Source organism: Megalops cyprinoides, chromosome 5, assembly GCF_013368585.1.
Source record: "Megalops cyprinoides isolate fMegCyp1 chromosome 5, fMegCyp1.pri, whole genome shotgun sequence".
Lineage (NCBI taxonomy): Eukaryota > Metazoa > Chordata > Actinopteri > Elopiformes > Megalopidae > Megalops > Megalops cyprinoides.
Window position 1 is genome coordinate 10840846 of NC_050587.1, and position 17816 is coordinate 10858661.

General features: G+C 47.4%; 1 protein-coding gene across 3 annotated transcripts in view; it reads right to left on the reverse strand.

Moving 5' to 3' along the window:
* LOC118777620 (WD repeat-containing protein 7) overlaps positions 1-17816 on the reverse strand; it is a 162226-nt gene that overhangs the window by 110645 nt on the left and 33765 nt on the right. For 2 of the 3 annotated variants that reach the window (XM_036528717.1, XM_036528716.1), the window contains 5 exons: positions 13062-13798; positions 9964-10049; positions 5544-5645; positions 2770-2888; positions 169-292 (listed from right to left, as the gene is read on the reverse strand). In XM_036528717.1, coding sequence (XP_036384610.1) covers positions 169-292; positions 2770-2888; positions 5544-5645; positions 9964-10049; positions 13062-13798 — 1168 coding nt within the window. The remainder of the gene's footprint in view (positions 1-168; positions 293-2769; positions 2889-5543; positions 5646-9963; positions 10050-13061; positions 13799-17816) is intronic. The other variant, XM_036528719.1, reaches the window with a different exon arrangement.

A 17816-nucleotide genomic window follows, 5' to 3' on the forward strand; every position in this document is an offset into this window, starting at 1 on the left:
AGAGAAGTGTAGCGTCTGATCTAGTGCTTCTGTATCTGTGTTGGGGGTGCAGCTGGGTTGCACTGAGGTTCGGCATCAGGCTGTAAGCTGAAGACTATGATTGTCAGGTTCACGGTAGCTTCAGCTACCCCCCCCCCCCCCAAGCCCCGGGGCCCCTGGGATACTTACGGGAGCTAACGCTGTCCACATACTGCGGCAGGTACGGAGCCCACATGTCGATGGTGTCCTTCCTGCCCGACTGACCAATCCTGCGCAGCTCCGCCAGCAACAGGGCCTGCGCCGCCTCTCGCACCTGAGGGAGAAGGGGGGGGGGCATGGCGTATTTAGGGTCATATCAGATAAATGCATCCGGGGTAAGAGCAGACACCGTCTGGTTAGGCTGGCTAACAAACACATTTAGAATTCGCTATTGACACTGGCTAGCTTATAAACACAATTAGGGCAGACCACGGAAATCGTCCCTCTAATAAGCACATTTAGGGACCATCATAATTACTGTTCCCCTAAGAAGCATATTCAGGGTGCAGCACAAATACTGTCCCAGTAAGAAACACATTTAGAGTTCAGTACAGATATTGCCTGGCAATTCAACACATTTAGGATACAGCATGGATACTGTCTGGCTAATGAGCACATTTAGGGTCTAAATACTGTCTGGCTAATCAACACGTTTAGGGTCCAGCACAGATATTGTTCTACTAATAAACACATTCAGTGTTGCAGTAATAAAACATATTTTGGTTCCAGTTGATAGTGTGAAATATGTGCAAAGCAAAGCTGTAGCAGCTGACTGGCATCTCCCACAATCCCCCAGCACTAAGCATCCTTATGCGTCCACCTCTCCGCCCATCACCTCTAGTCTAGCCTGATTTCCAGAAAATCCAGCGACCACAGGAATTTTGAGTGATGCTTGGAAATGCACTTAAGTTGACGTTATGGCACACACAATACGAAAGAAAAGCGACGGTAATGTAGGCTCAGCTGTAGTGTTGTAGAACCTGCCGAAACTTCTTACTTAGCGCTACTTTGCTGAATTCACCCTTTTCCCCCCTGGAGATGTGGACAGCACACTGTCCTGCCTATTCATTAATCGCTGTGTGCCAAAAGCGACATTTAAAGACATAACTGGGACAGAACTGGCAACGGTGACAAAAGCAGAAGGTCGAAGACCGGTGCAGACTCCTTGGCAACCGGTGCCTGTCTCTCAGGGAGCACGCTTGTGACCCTCTTGATTAGGCGAAGGGGGGCCCTGGACCCCGCCACGCCAGGCCGCCGCGCACACTTCCACTAGAAACTGCGGACTGGACGGATTCCCTGGCGCCCCAGCCCCGGATCCCGAACGGAGGCTGCCCGCTCATTTATCGCCGAGAGGGCCTGCCACAGCGGCGGCAGGCGAGACAGCCATCAGGCAGGGTGGGGGGTGGAGTGTCCCGGTGCACAGCACAAGTCTGCTACGGGAGGACAAGACTCAGGACATCGGGAAGGTAAACCGCCTGTCAACTTTTGAGCTGGGCTGGGTGCTTCGGGGGGAGGGTGATTCTTGTTCTCCTGAGGTGAACTGAGGTAAACATTTTTGGTAATCCATACACCGAACATGACAGTAGCTGCAGTGTGAGTTATGCTAACCTGTAGCTTCACAGCAAACACGTCTAACTGAATACAAAAAAGCCCAGTGACTTTCAGTCCTCTGGTTAACATAAAAATCCCTTGGCACTAGTGAGTGCATTCATAGATATTACACATGCCTGTATGACTTGCCAGGGCATTATGCCAGAACTATTATAAAGGGCAAATTATGAACAGGAGACTGAATGGGTTCTTTATGCAAAAAAAACAGACACTGAAACAGCAATGATCGAGAAAAATGGGTTCACTCTAAAAATATAATACAATACTGTTACACAACATTTGAAATGCAGACCTCACAAAAGCTTAATCCTCACAAAAGATACATCTGGTTTATAAAATGATTTAAGTCAATGTTATCAGTCCCTTTACAATACATTTCCATTTCATTTGAAGAGGAAATAACATGAAGAACTCTGAGAAACAAAAAGAAGTAACACTTCATATTTGCTCCATATTTGTATTTCAGATTTTCAGGCCGAATAGAAAATTGAATTTCAGTGCTATCTGGCACTAGGTAAGCAGCTAGGCTTAGTGAAATAAACACAGCACTTGTTATCTACAAAGGCTGTAACTAAATTACCTTTTCCCTGCAAGGACTGTGAAAATGTTCGAGATTGTATTATAAATACAGCAATATTCCCATCAGTATTCATGTTTCAATAAACTGTACGAGGTGAAATGTCTAAAAAAGAAAAAAAAAACTTCTTGGAGCATAAGCACAAATACAACTGTATTTCAGCTCAAACTATGAGAGGTTTTTCTGCACTTGAAGGTAAAACCTACACGGGCCTTCCATTTCACTGCAACATCTGACAGACGGTCCAGAAGGAACGTATTTCAATCCGGAGTTGTGGTGTGTAGAGGGGAGTTACATCAAATTGCGTTCTTCGACAAAAGAGTACCCCTGTACTCAAGTAAGAGCACATATTAACTACGCTCATTTTGCTAGCCAGGCTCACTATTTTGCAACCCTGTGAGGAATGCAGGTTATGAAAATGGTGCAGATATATGAAACCACCTTGTTGGTATTTCATTCATCCTACTACTGATTTTTACTGGCAACAGAGCACCTTGCCCAGTTATGTGACGTTATAAAAATCAGATAATCCCCCCCCACAAAGGTCGCACGGCCCCTCTCACCTCCAGGCAGCGGTCCTGCCACCGGCGGGCCAGCATCTCCAGCAGCGGGGGGCGGAACTTGTCCAGGCCCAGGAGGTCCGGAAGCATGACGCAGTGCATGGCAGCGAGCTGGCTCCAACCTGTCGGATTGGGAAAAAACAGGCTGCAGAGTCACGGCCTGAGACCCCACACACACACACACACACACACACACACACACACACACACACACACACACGCAGAGGGATGCCGTTATGACGTAACACAAGCCCAGGCCTTGCGACCAAATACGGAGGCACCAGCGGGGACACATCAGAGAAGCCAAAATCGAAGATGAAAAGGTCTTGGTTGAAATTCAGAAGAAACGTAACGGACGGACTAAAAAATATGAGGGGAAAACTGTACTTCTTTGGATCCCATAAAAACTAGAACAGAGAAATACAATTCAAGTTCTATTTTGAGAAACAAAATGGAAATAAATGTCATATTTCTTCTTCATATACATTAAAAAATATAAGGCCTACGTCGGTTAATCATTTACCGTTATAGATTTAGAAATACATACAAAAAAACAATTCACATTTGCACATCATAGATTTTGACAGCAAAGAAATAAGATTTCTTTGCAAAACACTCATTAAGACGACTTACCTTGTTAATGAAAACAAGGAGACATTGATTCTGATATGCATGGGAACACACAAGCTATTTGCTAAGCCTACTTGCTAAGTCCTTGCCAAGATGCCTGAACAGTAGCATACACTAGTTTAGCAGTTTTAGCAGTTTAAACTAGTACTGTAATACACCAACCAATAACACAGTAAAATGTTCTAATCAGGAATGTAACATAATTTTTAAAGAATACTATTATCATTATTAATAGTAATAATATGTTATTATTATATGTACTATATAATATATGTTATTATCATATGTAATATATAATATCTGCTTTTATAAAATAAACATTCGCTATTCTAAACACAATAATCATAATGATAACAATATTTGTTATTACAATTATTTAAGTAATACCCAATTTGGCTGATCTCCATCTACAAGATACATGGAAAAGGACAGAACCAAATAACTCAATCATATAAATGTATTTCAATTTATGATATTCCTGGAATTTGTATTAATCTAAATGTCATCTAACTGTACACATGTCTGAATGGTTTGGAATTAGACAATAAACTGTCAGTGTACTGTACATGTATTGTTTTCTAGCGAGACCACTTCTGCAGAATTGTTCTGCAAATGTTCATATAAGTTCACATTCTGACTGAACAAAATATTTCCACAACTACCACATTTGTCATAAGATCTAACTGAATAAGATCTGACAGAAAAGAACAAGCTTCATTTTTCATGCTGAACATTAATGTTCATTAATGTGCAGTAATTCAGAGTTATGTTATCCTTTGGTTGGAACATTTCGCTACAGTATTACTGGATGAATTTAATTTCTGGAGGGGTACTACTTTATCAGCAATAAACTATTGGGTGTTATGTTATTAGTTAGTTATTACTAAAATGTAACAATTTCAGATACATATCTAAGTTTGAATGAATTACAGTACTATACTGAACGATTTTGGAGCCAATTTTAAAGCTATTTAAAAATTCTTTTGAACATATTCCGATTAAAAAGTGAGTAGAATTGTACGTACAATAGCACTAATTACGTGGCATATATGGCAAATATCCTCTATATCTCTATAGTGGGGAGGAAAAGGGATTAGGACTTCTATTAGCTGATTGTTAAATTAATTCTACCACAGAGGCAATGAACAGCACACATGCTTGCTTTTTTACTCTGAGTGATACAAAACATATTGCAAACAAAAAAATGAATCTACCCATCTTAGAAAATGAAAAGGATTCTCTTAAATTGAATCCAGTGCAGAATCCTGACACTGAAAATGGCAAAATTAACATTCACATGTCACTGTGTAACACTAAAGAAAAAAATGAGGATGAACCAGCTCCTTAAGGAATAAAAGCATTTAACACCAAAATACACCTTGATCTTCTCAAAAAATTGATTTCAAATATTTCGTTTTTTTAATGATCATTCAAAGCATTCACAAAACGCATGATCAAAGAGCATTTTGTACAAAAAGGTAAAAAAAAAAAAAAAAAGATCTAAAGGAAAAACTGCTCAGACCGCAGACTGTCCACTGTCACTGAAACAAAAAAAAGGATGTTTAGTAAAAAGACAGAAAATAGCGAGAATACCAATAACAAGGACTTTCTTTTTGAAGAAAATGAAGTGAGAAAGGCGGAGGCCGTTCGACCTCCCAAATGTTGCCCTGCCAGCCGGGGCCCCTCCCACTTCGCCCAAATCGAAAACACGGTGTGGGGGGGGGGGGGGGGGGGGGCGCAGCAGAAAAAAAGCGCTCAGGGCCTTCCAAAGTTCAAAGAAAAAAGGAGGGTGCAGGGTGTGGATGGAAGACCCAAAAGTCACCCCCAGATCGCCGAGATGGGTGAGACCCTGAAGAGGGGCGGTGCCCCTAGCTTGTGCTCCTCGCCCCCCCCCCACCCCCCCCCCCCCAACTCTCCCCCCCTCCGTGGTGAAAAGAGCAAGCATGCAGACTGTGTGACAGACACCACCACACCAAGACAAGACAAGAGACTAAGACACAGAGACGGAATAGAAAATAAGGCGCGACAACGGGCGAGTGGTGGTGGGGGGGGGGGGCTTTGCGCATGGTGAATGGGTGGACAGGGAAAGAGAGAGAAAGAGCAGAGAGAGTGGAGGGGGGGGGGGGTGATTTCGGGGGGAAGAGTACCTTCGTTGACTGAGGGACAGGGATGGAAAGCAGGGCTGGGGTACATAGCCCCAGAGCCAGGTGTGGTAGTAGTGGAAGTGGTAGCAGCAACAGCAGCAGCGGCTTGCAGAGAGGAGGAAAGATAAGTAGAGACAAAAAAAAAAAACACGGACTCCAGCAGTTTCAGGAGAATAGGAGAAACAGCGTTAGTACGAATGTAGGAACAAAAAAAAAAAAAGAGAGAGAGAGAGAACTGACAGACAGTTAAGACTGTGGGAAAAGGTTTCAAACTCTTGTTTGATTTGCATTTACAGAAAGCTGCTTTTTAAGTGTCAGTACAGTGTTAGTTTTTTCAATATGCAGCTTCGAGACAATCAAAATATTCTATCTACAAAAACTGTTTTTAATGCTTGATACCAAAGATAGCCCTGGCCTTGCAGTGTATCAGCCTTTTTAAGTGAGTGCTGATCTATGATTCAAAAAGAACAGTTTTAAGAAAAGAGTCCCTCGCATTTGAAACCTTTTCACTTTGCATTGTACACATATTAGCGCTCCTCAAAATTATCCCCCTTGGTTTTTCCTAACTGCAAAGACGATTCAATACTTTTGTAATATCAGATCAAGCTAGATCATTAAAACCAAATGTCCATTTGCTTATTGTTTTCACAGTCTTGAAAACTGTCTACTGACCCTTTTTTCTGATGCTACCATTAAACATTTTTAGCACACTAATACTTCTAATTCTAATTCTCCTGCTTTTCAGAGATCAGCAGCATTTTAACAATGGCTGTTCATATTTCAGAAACCTCAAACATTTGTATCAGAATACATAAGAGCAAAAAAATGCAGACAGCTTTAATACCTAGTTTTGTTTAAGATTCAGAAACACACATCTCCACACAACTGATACACTTGTGTGCAGACACTGACTGTCAGAGATGTTTTAGGTTTGACCTGAAACTTCAAAACTGCACACAGCAGTCCCTGCCTGAGACTCTATGCAACCCCACAGTAAGACACACAGATAAAAGTGTTACATCAGTAGATAACAGACTTTAAGACTTTACAGAGGACACCTTCGTCAAATACATCAGCGGTGAGCTCAACAGACAAAGCACTGTGCAGAGGCACTGCTGGGAGGTGGAGTTGGAGCTACAGATTGCAAAACAGGTCGAAGCTGGCTCCGGACTTCACTTCCCATCACCACCTCAGCATAATACCGTGTGTATCGGACTCACCCCAAAACAGAAACAGCCCGAGACAGAAGTTGCCCGTAAGTGCTGACCTGGGACCAGATTCCCCAACCACAATTCTAACCTCAATCATTATAACCTAAACAGCAACACTGGTCCTGGGTCAGCGCTTGTGGGTAACATGCGCCTGGAGCACAGATAGAAACTCGGGTGACTCTGGAGAGCAGTACCAGAGCTCAAGCCATGCAGACAGAGTGAGTGCGCCGCAGGAGAGGGGAGAGGAATATTTTATCGAGTGCGGTGAGGAAGACGTGCCGTGGGCACGGAGACGCCCGTCCCGTCAACCGCGGTATCAGCAACAAAAACCGCATCTGTTCCTTGAATGCTAGCCTAATACACCACATCAAAAATATCCATATCCTGAACTCAAGCTTAAGTTCACACACTTGTTGAGTCTACTGACAAAATAAAACAAATACACTTCAGACAAATTAAAAAAACAGACTTTCAGGAACTTCTTCTTCCCCGTTCGGTGTGTCCGCTAACACTCAGTTTCAGGTCGCGGACTCATCCTTCGTTCTGCCCACCTCCGTTTCCCCAAGGCGCCTGATTTACCTTGCAGGCCGTGTGATGGCTCAGAGCTCCTGATGAGAAGGAGATGTTTGTTTCTGCAACGTTCCCCCCTCCCCCCTCACCGGGGGGGTGGGGGTGCATTTGCCACAAAAACGACTCCGTTAAAAGCCACTTAATCTGGGATCTCTCGTTTGTTCGCGCAACACAAACGAGGGGCAGTTTTCAAAAATTGATTTGGATCAATGCCTTGGGAAACGAAATAACTTCCATGCTTTTAATAACTCACATTATCTTCATCCACTCCGCAACGCGCTGAATACGAATCAATGCGCGTCTGGAAAAAAGACACCTCGCGCTGTTTTTAGCTCCGCGTATACAATATTAAAAAAATTTTATTCATTGGAAAATACTAGTTTTAATCTGTTAATTCGCTTTCCACGTGATTAGCCACAACTTGCCTTTTCGCTCTCGCGGAGGGGGAAAAAAATGGAAACGGGGGGGGTTCTGTGGGGGCTCAGTCCACAGGGTCGGCACGTGTGAGGAGTTAACACATGAGGTAAATTCTTAAACGGTCCTGGCGTGTTCTGAGGGGTGGCGGTTAGCGCAAGCTACATTTGCATACGAAAAGGACAGGGGCCCTTATGGTGGAGGCCCCTCGGCAGTTGAAGGACAACGTTTAGGGGTCACTACGTGACACCTCCTCTCCGCGGAAAAGAAGCGTACGCCCTGCATAAGTGGACACAGATTAATCCCGGGGCTCGCCTCCATTATGACGGGACAATGGTCTCGCGGCGGGGCGGCCCTGTTTGTTCAGCCCGCAGAGGAGCCCCCCCCCTTTTTTTTTTGTCCGTACGGGATATCTGCATGACAACTAGCTTTTAATTTGCTCGCTCCACGCCCACTGAGCAGGGGTCAAGCGAGGCCCAAAGCTCGCTGCGGGAGCTCCTCTACTGTAAAGGCCCGAGGAAGGGCCAGCCTAACTACCCTGCGGGACATCAGGTCGTGGCATTTCAGTAAAGACCTCCGACGCACGGTTTCCGCGGCTCGCCAGAATCCATCACATCTCACCCTCACGAATTGCAAGTCTTCTGTGACCCGCCGAGGCGACAACTACACTGGTGTACCATGCCAGGAGATCTTAGGAAACGAGCTAAAAAGGATTTCTTATGCAGATGCCTTTTTTGCTCACACTGTTTGTTTTACATTTCATAATCTGTTTATACTGCAGCTGTTTGAAGCCCATACAATACAAGATCTATGCCACTATCGTGTGTGTGCATATACACACACAACTGGGGATAGCTATTATGAGCCTGCTTCATGTTGGTTATGGGTTTAGGTATTTGAGGGATTTCATGGTAGGATTTATTTTCTGTGTAATCCAGTGCAAGGAAAATGCAGTAATCTCATACTACTTAAACTTTAGTAAGCTTACGGTAGTGCAGCTAAATTCTGACTAACTGGGGTTTAAGACCCATTACAAAGTCTCAATAATCTTAATGTTGACGTTCAGAGAGCTAATATAGCCTAAACTACCAGCGGGGTGCTCATATCGCTAACGTTGCTTACAGACTGATGCATTAAACATCCATGTGTTACCACCATTTTCAGATACATAATCTTTTTCAGTTGCTTTCATTTCAACAAATACAGTTATATCCATATTTGTCTAACATCTGTAGAGCACATAGGGCATCTGACCTTTCCATTTCCCATTACTGAAGCATTGTGCTGAACTTGTTTTATTGTGTATGTATCAACAAACATGGTGAAACGCTTAGGTGGCCCTACTGTAGCATACCCTAAAAATACAACCCTTAACAGCAGCAAGCATTCGATAAATAAATGAAGATGCTACTCAAGTGCTTATTCTGGGCTCAGGTACAAAATACTACTTATCTGTTTATTTATTTATCTTCCGTCTAGTCATTCAGAGAAGATGGATTACCGAGTTCGTTAAAGGAATATACCATCTGCAGCTAGGGTGGCACTGCTTTGCTATTTAATGGCTACAAACCAAAATCAATGGCTACGTTTTGTCTAATCGCAGGAAACCTTTCTCACTTGGCTCGCCGTATCCCTCGTGGCACGGCCCCGTGGTTCGCTCCGTCCTATTCGGGACACCGTGGATATTTATAACAGCCTGTGAGAGGTACATTTGCTGGAAGGCAACCTTTTTCGAAAGGCTTATTAATCGCGCTGCTTTGTTTTTTTGTTGTTCGTTAATCGGACTCCCTTCCCGGGGCCCGGCACCGCGAGAGCCACGTCCGACCAAGAGTGGCGAAGTGGGGCCTCTTTCCTTTGCCCCCTTCATTAAAACGGCAATGTGGGGGCACTTCAACCAGCCCTCTCTACCGAGGTTACAGTGACCTGGGAAGTCTTTTTTTTTTTTTTTTGCCCTTGACGCCATTTTAAGTTCATTGGCACCACAGCAGCGAGGCCGCGTATGAACACGCGCGAGCTGTCAAGGTGTCAGACGAACAGAGGGGTGAGGGGTCTGCAGGGCCGGCGGCCCACTCGAGCTGGCTGCAGGATTCAAGGACTCCCGCATTGATGGATGGGAGGGGACTTCACATCGCTATGGCCCGGCCCTCCGCCAGAGTTCTTTCCCCAGCTAAGGATGCTTTTTTTTTTCCCCAGCATGCCTTGAGCGAGGGTGGAACCTTCTGGCTTACCTTGTTTGATCTGTCCTTGCATGACCGGGTTGGAGACCGGCGGGGGGGTCCTTTTGGCAGTCTCGGGGGTTCCCGGTCTTGGGGGCCTGCGAAGACGAAAGCCAGATAAAACACTCGCCGGAGAGGTTCAAAGGATCCTCAAAGCATCCTCTTGAAATTCTGCGCGTGTGAGCATCTGCTGTCAGGCTGTGTATGAGAGCTTGTTCCGTGAGCGTGTGCGGGCAATCGTGCATCCACGTGCACGCATCGATTTCACATTTGTTTTTCTGCATGTATCTCTACACGCGAACATGTTCGCGCTTTATGGTCTGTGTGATGTCAATCTTGCGCTCGAAAAAACCTCTGGAGAATTTTCTGTTCACAAGTTATCTAAAACATAAATCATGCATTTGCACTGTAGAAAGCATCCAGATGGTAGGAGGCACTGATCAATTAGCTAAAGTAGCTGAAGACCTCTTTTCTGTCTCATTATCCTATCTATTGCATCTATTACCTCTCTGTTAGAGCTCAGTACCTGGATCTGGGTCTATTGAATTCGAACTCTGTAATGAGTGCCAGCAATGCAATGCACTAACAAGAGCTTCCCATTTTCGTGACGACCTGCTGTGTTTCTTTCAAAGCTGCCCATTTAAATTCAATGGAGTACACCTGTTGCATTTGTGATAACGAAATGCAGCGTAGTCTTTCTTAAGCTCTTTCAAAGGAACCATCCACAGCGCAGCCCATACTGTGCTCCTTCAAAAACCCAGGGTAAAACTTCAAAAGCTGCTTGCGCAGGCTTGCTACAACTGCAAGGCAAGCGAGACTCTTGTTAGAAGTTTAAAATGTTTGCTAGAATTCTGGGCACTCTGGAGGATATGATAAAATACAGCGAACTTCGTTACTCCTGGGTTCCTCCTGTCAGAAGGGGCTGTGGTTGACTCTTCAGAACAAGACCGCGATTGGCTGAGAGTGGCCCTTTTTTCTTTTTACCCCATAGGTCAGCTGCATGCTGCCTCGCCTCACAATCACCAATCAGTTCTGGGGGAGCATCTGTCCCCAGCTGTCACCCTAAAACCCAGCCATTATGTGAAATATCTGAAACTGAGCTAGAATCAGAATGTCTATACCCCGGTTCGTAAGACGTACAATCCACACCATCAAGAGAGGATTGTGACTTCACTCCTGAAGCCTCTGGCCACAAAAAAACCAGGGCTTAAATAGGGGGTTTCATCCCCAGAGGCACACAGACAGAGAGGGATTCAGAAGCTAGAAAATCTCCCTGCTGCCACCCCCCAAAATCATGCAGTGTAACGTGACCCCAACGCTGTGACTCCTACTCTGACTCTTCTGAATCTTATCATCAGGCACCTCTCACGTCCTCCCTCCCCCTCCAATCACAGCAGAAAACCCTCAGCTTCAAATCACCTCCGTGTAAGCCACAGACCACACAATAAAGCATGCTGGGACATGAATTATCCCAGCATGCCTATGGCCCTTCAGACTTTCATTTAAAACTGCTGACTATTTCAGACACCTGGTCCAAGTTCTGCGTGCAAAAAAAAAACAACAACAAAAAAACACCCGTCTCCTTGGGACTTTCACCTCCTCCACCTGGAGCCAAAAAGAAGAGGGAGGGAGAAGCCCTGGTAGACGATGGAGGCAAATCCCGATCCGTCTCAAGCGGAACACATTCATTCAGCCATTTGCTGCCTTTTAGAGCAGTCAGCCCCATTGTTCCTGTCTTTACGAGAGGCTGTTTGGCTGTTCGGAGAAGGGGGACAGCACAATGCTTCTCAAAGAGCATTGATTTCATTTAGCCCTCTGCTGTTTATCACAGGGGCTGGACACAGGCAAACGTACTTCTGCTTAAAGGTGCTATCCCGTTTAACTGGCGGGGTGCAAGTCTGCAAAACATCTGCAACGTTTTTTTGGGATGCAGAAGCAGACCAGCTCTGTTGGTTATTAAGCCTCAACCAGTTAAGAGGTAAGTAAATGACTATGTGTGTCTATCCCCTGTGAGAAAACTGTCCTTGAGGACATCTCGAATATCTTAAGGACAGATCCACAGCTGATGAGGAAGAGACTTCTTGCATTTCCGTCAGACCCGTCAAAATAGAGCAAATGCGTGGCACGGACACACCAGCTCTGCAAAGCCTTGGAAAAAGCTGCCAAGTTAACATCAGTGAACATGGGAGTTGAATCTAAAAATGCAACCATGCGGAAGGCTTTCTGAAAAATTCAGCGCTAGCTCGGAGCGCCCGGGCCTTGAAGAGTGTTTGTAGGCGTGTCTGTCCATCTATCTGGCTCTCCAACCCCCCATCTGGCATAAGACAAACACTTCAAAGGGCGATATCAATTGGCTTCATGAAATTGTCATCTCCTGGCATTTCCAAAGCAGCGTGAGGCGCTAAATCTTTCACCGCCCGCGGGGCCAGAGGAGGTCCAAACGAGCCGGTCTCCTCCTCGGCTCTGGGCAAACGGCAGGCGCCGGACAGCGGCTCGATACCGAGCGGACCCCCGGCCTGCACCGCTATCGCCCGCGATCGCAGAGGTTTCCGGAGAGGGCCGCAGTTCAAAGCCGAGGCTCGCTCCATGCCGAGCTCCCAGGGACGGCGAGTGATGAGCTCACCGCTCGAGCAATAAACTCTGCACAGGGAGCGGCCCTCTCTCCCAGTGTGACCCAAACACGGGCCCCCCGGTCAAGCCCCCTCTAGCTGCTCCCCTCAAGGGGTGCAGAGAGAGCACCAGACGCCCCCCGGTCAAAGGAAAGCCTCACACAGACTTTTTCATGATGTTCCAACAGCACCCCGGCCTTCCTAAATATTGTATCTCCACACCGAGCCCGACTCCAGGTTGAAGGCTTCTGTTGTAGTTTGCTCTACAATATGTGGGTTATCTGGACTGTATGATGGATGTACAAATGTGAGAGGAACGCCTAATGTAAAGACTGCAGCTTTATAAAGCTACTCATGCAGCGGTGAAGGGAAAGCAAGAGTTGGTGTGATGTGAATGCTTTGAAAAACTTCAGAGGAACGGCAGAGACGCAACACCCACGCTTTCACGCTCGCGCGGGTCTAACCGCAGCGGAGGGCAAACGGGCGGCACGGTGGACGCACCTGGCGGGGGCCTTCTTCATGTGCTCGCCCACAAAGGTGGCGTTGGTCATGCCCATGAGGGTGTTGGCCAGCGAGATGACGGACAGCAGGTGCTGCGTGGTGACGGCGCGCGACACGCCGTAGGTGCCCTTGCCCACGATCTCCGACGCCGACATCTTGCGGCCGGCGGCGTCGGCGCGGCCGGCGGCCATGGCGCGGAGCATGGACTCCTTGAAGGTGGGCAGCATGAGGGACATGTGGCCGCCGCGCGAGAGCAGGCCGAAGGAGATGGGGCAGTGGGGCTTGAGCATGCCCAGCCGGTTCAGGCACACCTCGTCTAGCGCCCCGTTCAGACCCCAGGCGTGCAGGCAGGACATGAAGAGCTTGGCCGTGTCCATGGTCAGGTTGTACTCCAGCAGGCTGAGCGACTTGGACTTCTCCTCGCGCCGCCGGAGCTCCTCCTCCTCGTCCTCGTCCTCATCCAGCAGGTGCTCCTTGATGTTCTCCTTGATGGTCTCCTTCACCTGCTTGAAGAGCTTGCCCGCCAGGAAGGAGCCGCCCTTGTCGGCGCTCCCCTGCGACTTCTGCAGCGTCTCGGGGGACACCAGCGTCGGGTTGGGCCTCTGGGCCTCCTCCGTCAGCAGCTGGATGATCACCGCCTCCACGTCGAAGAAGAGCACGTGCATGTCCGGGTCCGTCAGATTGGTCTTCATCGCCTGCACCACCAGGGAATTGTGGGAGTATTTTGGTAGGTTCCCCTGAAATACAAAGGCATAGCTATGAGTAGAAAGAAGCACGCATGTCATTCTATTCCTCAGTTCTCAATCAGTTCCCAAAACCACTATTATGTCACTTAACTGAACCTGCAGTATAATGGCCTCCAAACACAGAAAAGTTAATAGTTCTCCAAACTGCTGTCTCAATGTCCTTCTCATACCATGCCCCACAGAGATGTAATGAACACCCTACCCTCTTTTATCTCCCTACTTCTCACAGTTCAAAATCTCATTTTTCTCTACCTGAATCCTCTGCTTTCCTTTGTTCACCTCACACCTTCGACACAAGACGAATATATCTCAAATAATCCGTTTTCCTTTAATGAGTCTTACCATTAATGCTTCCACAGCCTAAACTATATTTCAAATTTCTCATTTGCTAACTGATTCAATTCAAGCAAATTAAATTTTTAATTGGTATCGGTAGTACCAGCTTGCTAGAGACAGTTATAAACAATGACAACATTAACAACAACTGACGATACTAATACCAGTACTACTAATATACCTGAGATCTGGTACCTAGCTATAGTCAAGCAGTTCAGTCTATGTGGGCTCAGACATGTTCTTTCAACTCACGACTGTTCTAAAAACAGCACTCTGTTAAAATCAAGTCTGAGGAAGGGAGAATCATATACACACACCCTGAGACCCAGAGTGATGACCCTCATCCAAGGAGATCGCCTACTACTGATACATTACATCCCATCTTGAGTGACACAATACCCCACTACATTTACTGGAAGTATCCTCTAATCTCGTGCATTCAGGCTAGCGCGGCTAACATGGCGGCCTCTCCGAGCCACGGGCCTGCCTTCCCCGGGCTCAGCTGCCTCCCACCCAGGGCCCCTCTTTCTGAAGGGCTCTGTGGTGATTCATGGAAGTCTGCTGACCAGCGCCCATTGATTCCCTCTAACAGGTTGTTAGCCGTGAAGCGGGGCATCAATTTCCCTACGGCGGGAGGGAGGAGAGAGGGGAGGGACCTGCGACAGACTCCAGGGCCCGGTCCCCCCGCACCCCCCACCCCCCCAAACCCCCCCCGCTGGCTCATCTCGCATCTGCCCCCCGAGCGCTCAATAGGCATCGAGGCAGCGTCTATTACTGACAATTAGCACGCGGAAGGCCGGCATTGTCACTGTGTTCAATGGCAGTTAAGCACCTTCAATGAGGCCCACGCGCTTGCTTCAGTGATCACAGGGCTAACTCTGGGCGGGGTGTGGGAGGTGGGGGCGAGGGGGTGGGGGGTGAGCTCTTTGTCTCGTAGGGACACGGTGCGGCCGGCGTTGGCCCGGCGGGACGGAAACGCGGGCGTGACCCCCGCGTGGCGCACGTCCGCAGCTTCACGCAGCGGGGGTAAACAAAAGCAGCACGCCCCACGTTAGCATCCCCGGCTTCTGAGCCGCCCCGACCGGAGCCGTCTGAAGTGCGCGGCGGGCAGCGGTGAGCTACAGGGGTGTCGGTTATCCGCTGGCATAGGGGCCTCGAGACCACCTTCCTGCTAATGCCTACCCCATTACTGAGTCCCCCTAAGAGGGATAATTGTAAAAAAAAATGGAAAAAAGACATACATTTCCTAACGCCAAACACACAGTGTCAAACAGCGAGGGGAAAATCTGGAAGATCAAAAGCTCATTGAGCTCTATAAAAATGTAGTTTTTTTTTCAGATCTATTAAATCTGAACTTTTAAACTGGCAACTATTCTGGGCTAGATGTTTTATCACAAGGGCACTGTGAGTTCTTTAAAAATCTTTGCAAGCGTACCAAATTGAGAGACAAGGCCCTTTGTTTAAAGCAAATTCGATTTACCGTTTAATGAAGATGAGACAATCAAACTCATAGACCGCGCGCGGCGTTCAATCGGGAACAGATGTCTCGTCCCCCCCCCCCCCAGAACCCGCGAGTCTCGCTGGACGCGGGGCCGGGACGGCGCGGGCCAGCCGCCGGAACCTTCCCCAGCTGGGGCCGAGCACGGCTCCCGCGTCCCGGCACAATCGCAGCCTTTGAGCGTCCCGGCTCGCGGGGAGTCCTTGCACCTGCACCGCCGATACGCCTCCAGAAGAGGACCCACACAAAACCGCCAGGCCCGACACAAAAGGCGGAGGCGAGACTGCACAATGTCCCTACAGTGTTCCCTGCTGCCCCTCCGCGCAGACAGGGGGGATACACATTTCCAGGTGTCCATTCCAACAGCAGCCCTCACTGAGAACCTTCTGTCAGACCTCAATATGTCTGAGCAGGGAGCCTTCCTTTGGACCCGTTCCTATAAGCCTTTCCGATCGAGCTCAGTTAATGGAGGCAGACTGCCCTCTACAGGTCTTTTGGTGCTACTGCAATGAGAACAAAGGGAACTCGACCATCAGCTGTGAAGAGGCTCTCAGGCTGGCGACCTCTGACCCCCGTAAGGCCCGAGTCAGGACCCTAGTGAAGAGGAAAAGTCCACAGCTGGGCCAAAGACAGAGGGAACCGGAACCCAAAAAGACAAGGATTCTAACGTCATTGTTGCCGGCTATGAACTGTATGTAAACTCATTTGGTTTACTAAAAGGGATTTTATGTTTGTTCTCCAAGTTCTTACATGCAGAGGTGAACAGAACGAGGTTCTGTTCTTTCTTCAGGCTGTTTTTTAACAACAAAATGAGAGTCAGAGGTCGATGTGGAATTAGACACTTACTGATGAGCTGATTGCTTGGAATAAATCCAGTAGTTTAGTTGCTATCATAATTGTGTTATTGTAATATGAATTTTACATCCTGGATAAGGCCAGTTTACCAGTTTCTCAAGCAGGGTTTATTCAGGACCAATCAGAATGCAATGCTAAACACTGGAACCACCTATCAGCTACAAATCAGGGTATCTCACCATTCTCCTGCCAAACTATACACTTAAACCCAACAGCGCACCCTGCCTGTGAATGAATGAGGCACACGTGAGAGGCATTTGTACTATAATGGGCAAGTCAGACGTTGTCAAGAATGAAGCTGTGGACACTGCAGTCTTCACTCTCTCATGGAAATTATGTGTGCAGGAAGAGGAGGGCCAGAGTATGAGGGTATGACCCCCTTTCCATACACCCTTACAGCTCGGGGGGGGGGGGGTTGGGGACTGAAGGGTTGCACGGACACATCTCTCTCCCTGATTCACATGGGACAGGGTCGGTGAGGTAAACTAGTCACCCCTTTCACCGAAGGTCACTGAAAGCTGAGGCTCACCCACATATTACACGGCAGAATAGGTGGGAGGCTTGCTATCTGTCTCTCAAATACGCACACACATACACATACACACACACACACACACCAGTGGCTGAAAATGTAAGAAGAATCCAACGAAGAGGTTCGTATGGATCCCAAGCACCCTCAGGCCAAATTCTCAAACAACCCACGGGTGAGACTGAGACGCAACAACAACACACAATCCAGTCAGGCGACTGGTGGGGCAGCCGAAAAGGACGTCCTCTCATTCCGCTTTCATTTAACGCTCTCATCTCCCACGGCCGAGACCGCCGTCTATGGGAACCAAGGCCTGTTTGTTAGGGAGAGTAAATGGAATGTAAATAAGTAAATAAAAATATGGACCGTGAACATCTCCAGGCCCTGCCCCTTACTACTGTCCCAAGGCCTGCCATCCAAGAGCACTTTGAAGATTTCCTCTAACAGCAAACATTGTCCGATAAAGACGATGACCTGCAACATACCAAAAACTAATTACTGAATTCTTCTCTACCTTCACCTAAGTCAACAAAACATTCTGGGTTTTGGCTTGTTGCAGTCCACCCCAAACAATGGATCTGCTATCAGCTTATTAGAGGCAAGTTCTGTAACCCCACTATGCGAAGAATATAAACAGATCCAGGATCAGTGCTTCTTCCCTGCCGTTGGTCAGAATGCAGTGCAGTTCTATCACACAAAAGTATAGACACCCTCTATGCAGAAACGTGAGAACTCATTTAAGATGCCCCAAAGAGTTCAGCGTCAGCCCGGCTCTGTCTGAGACGCTTTCA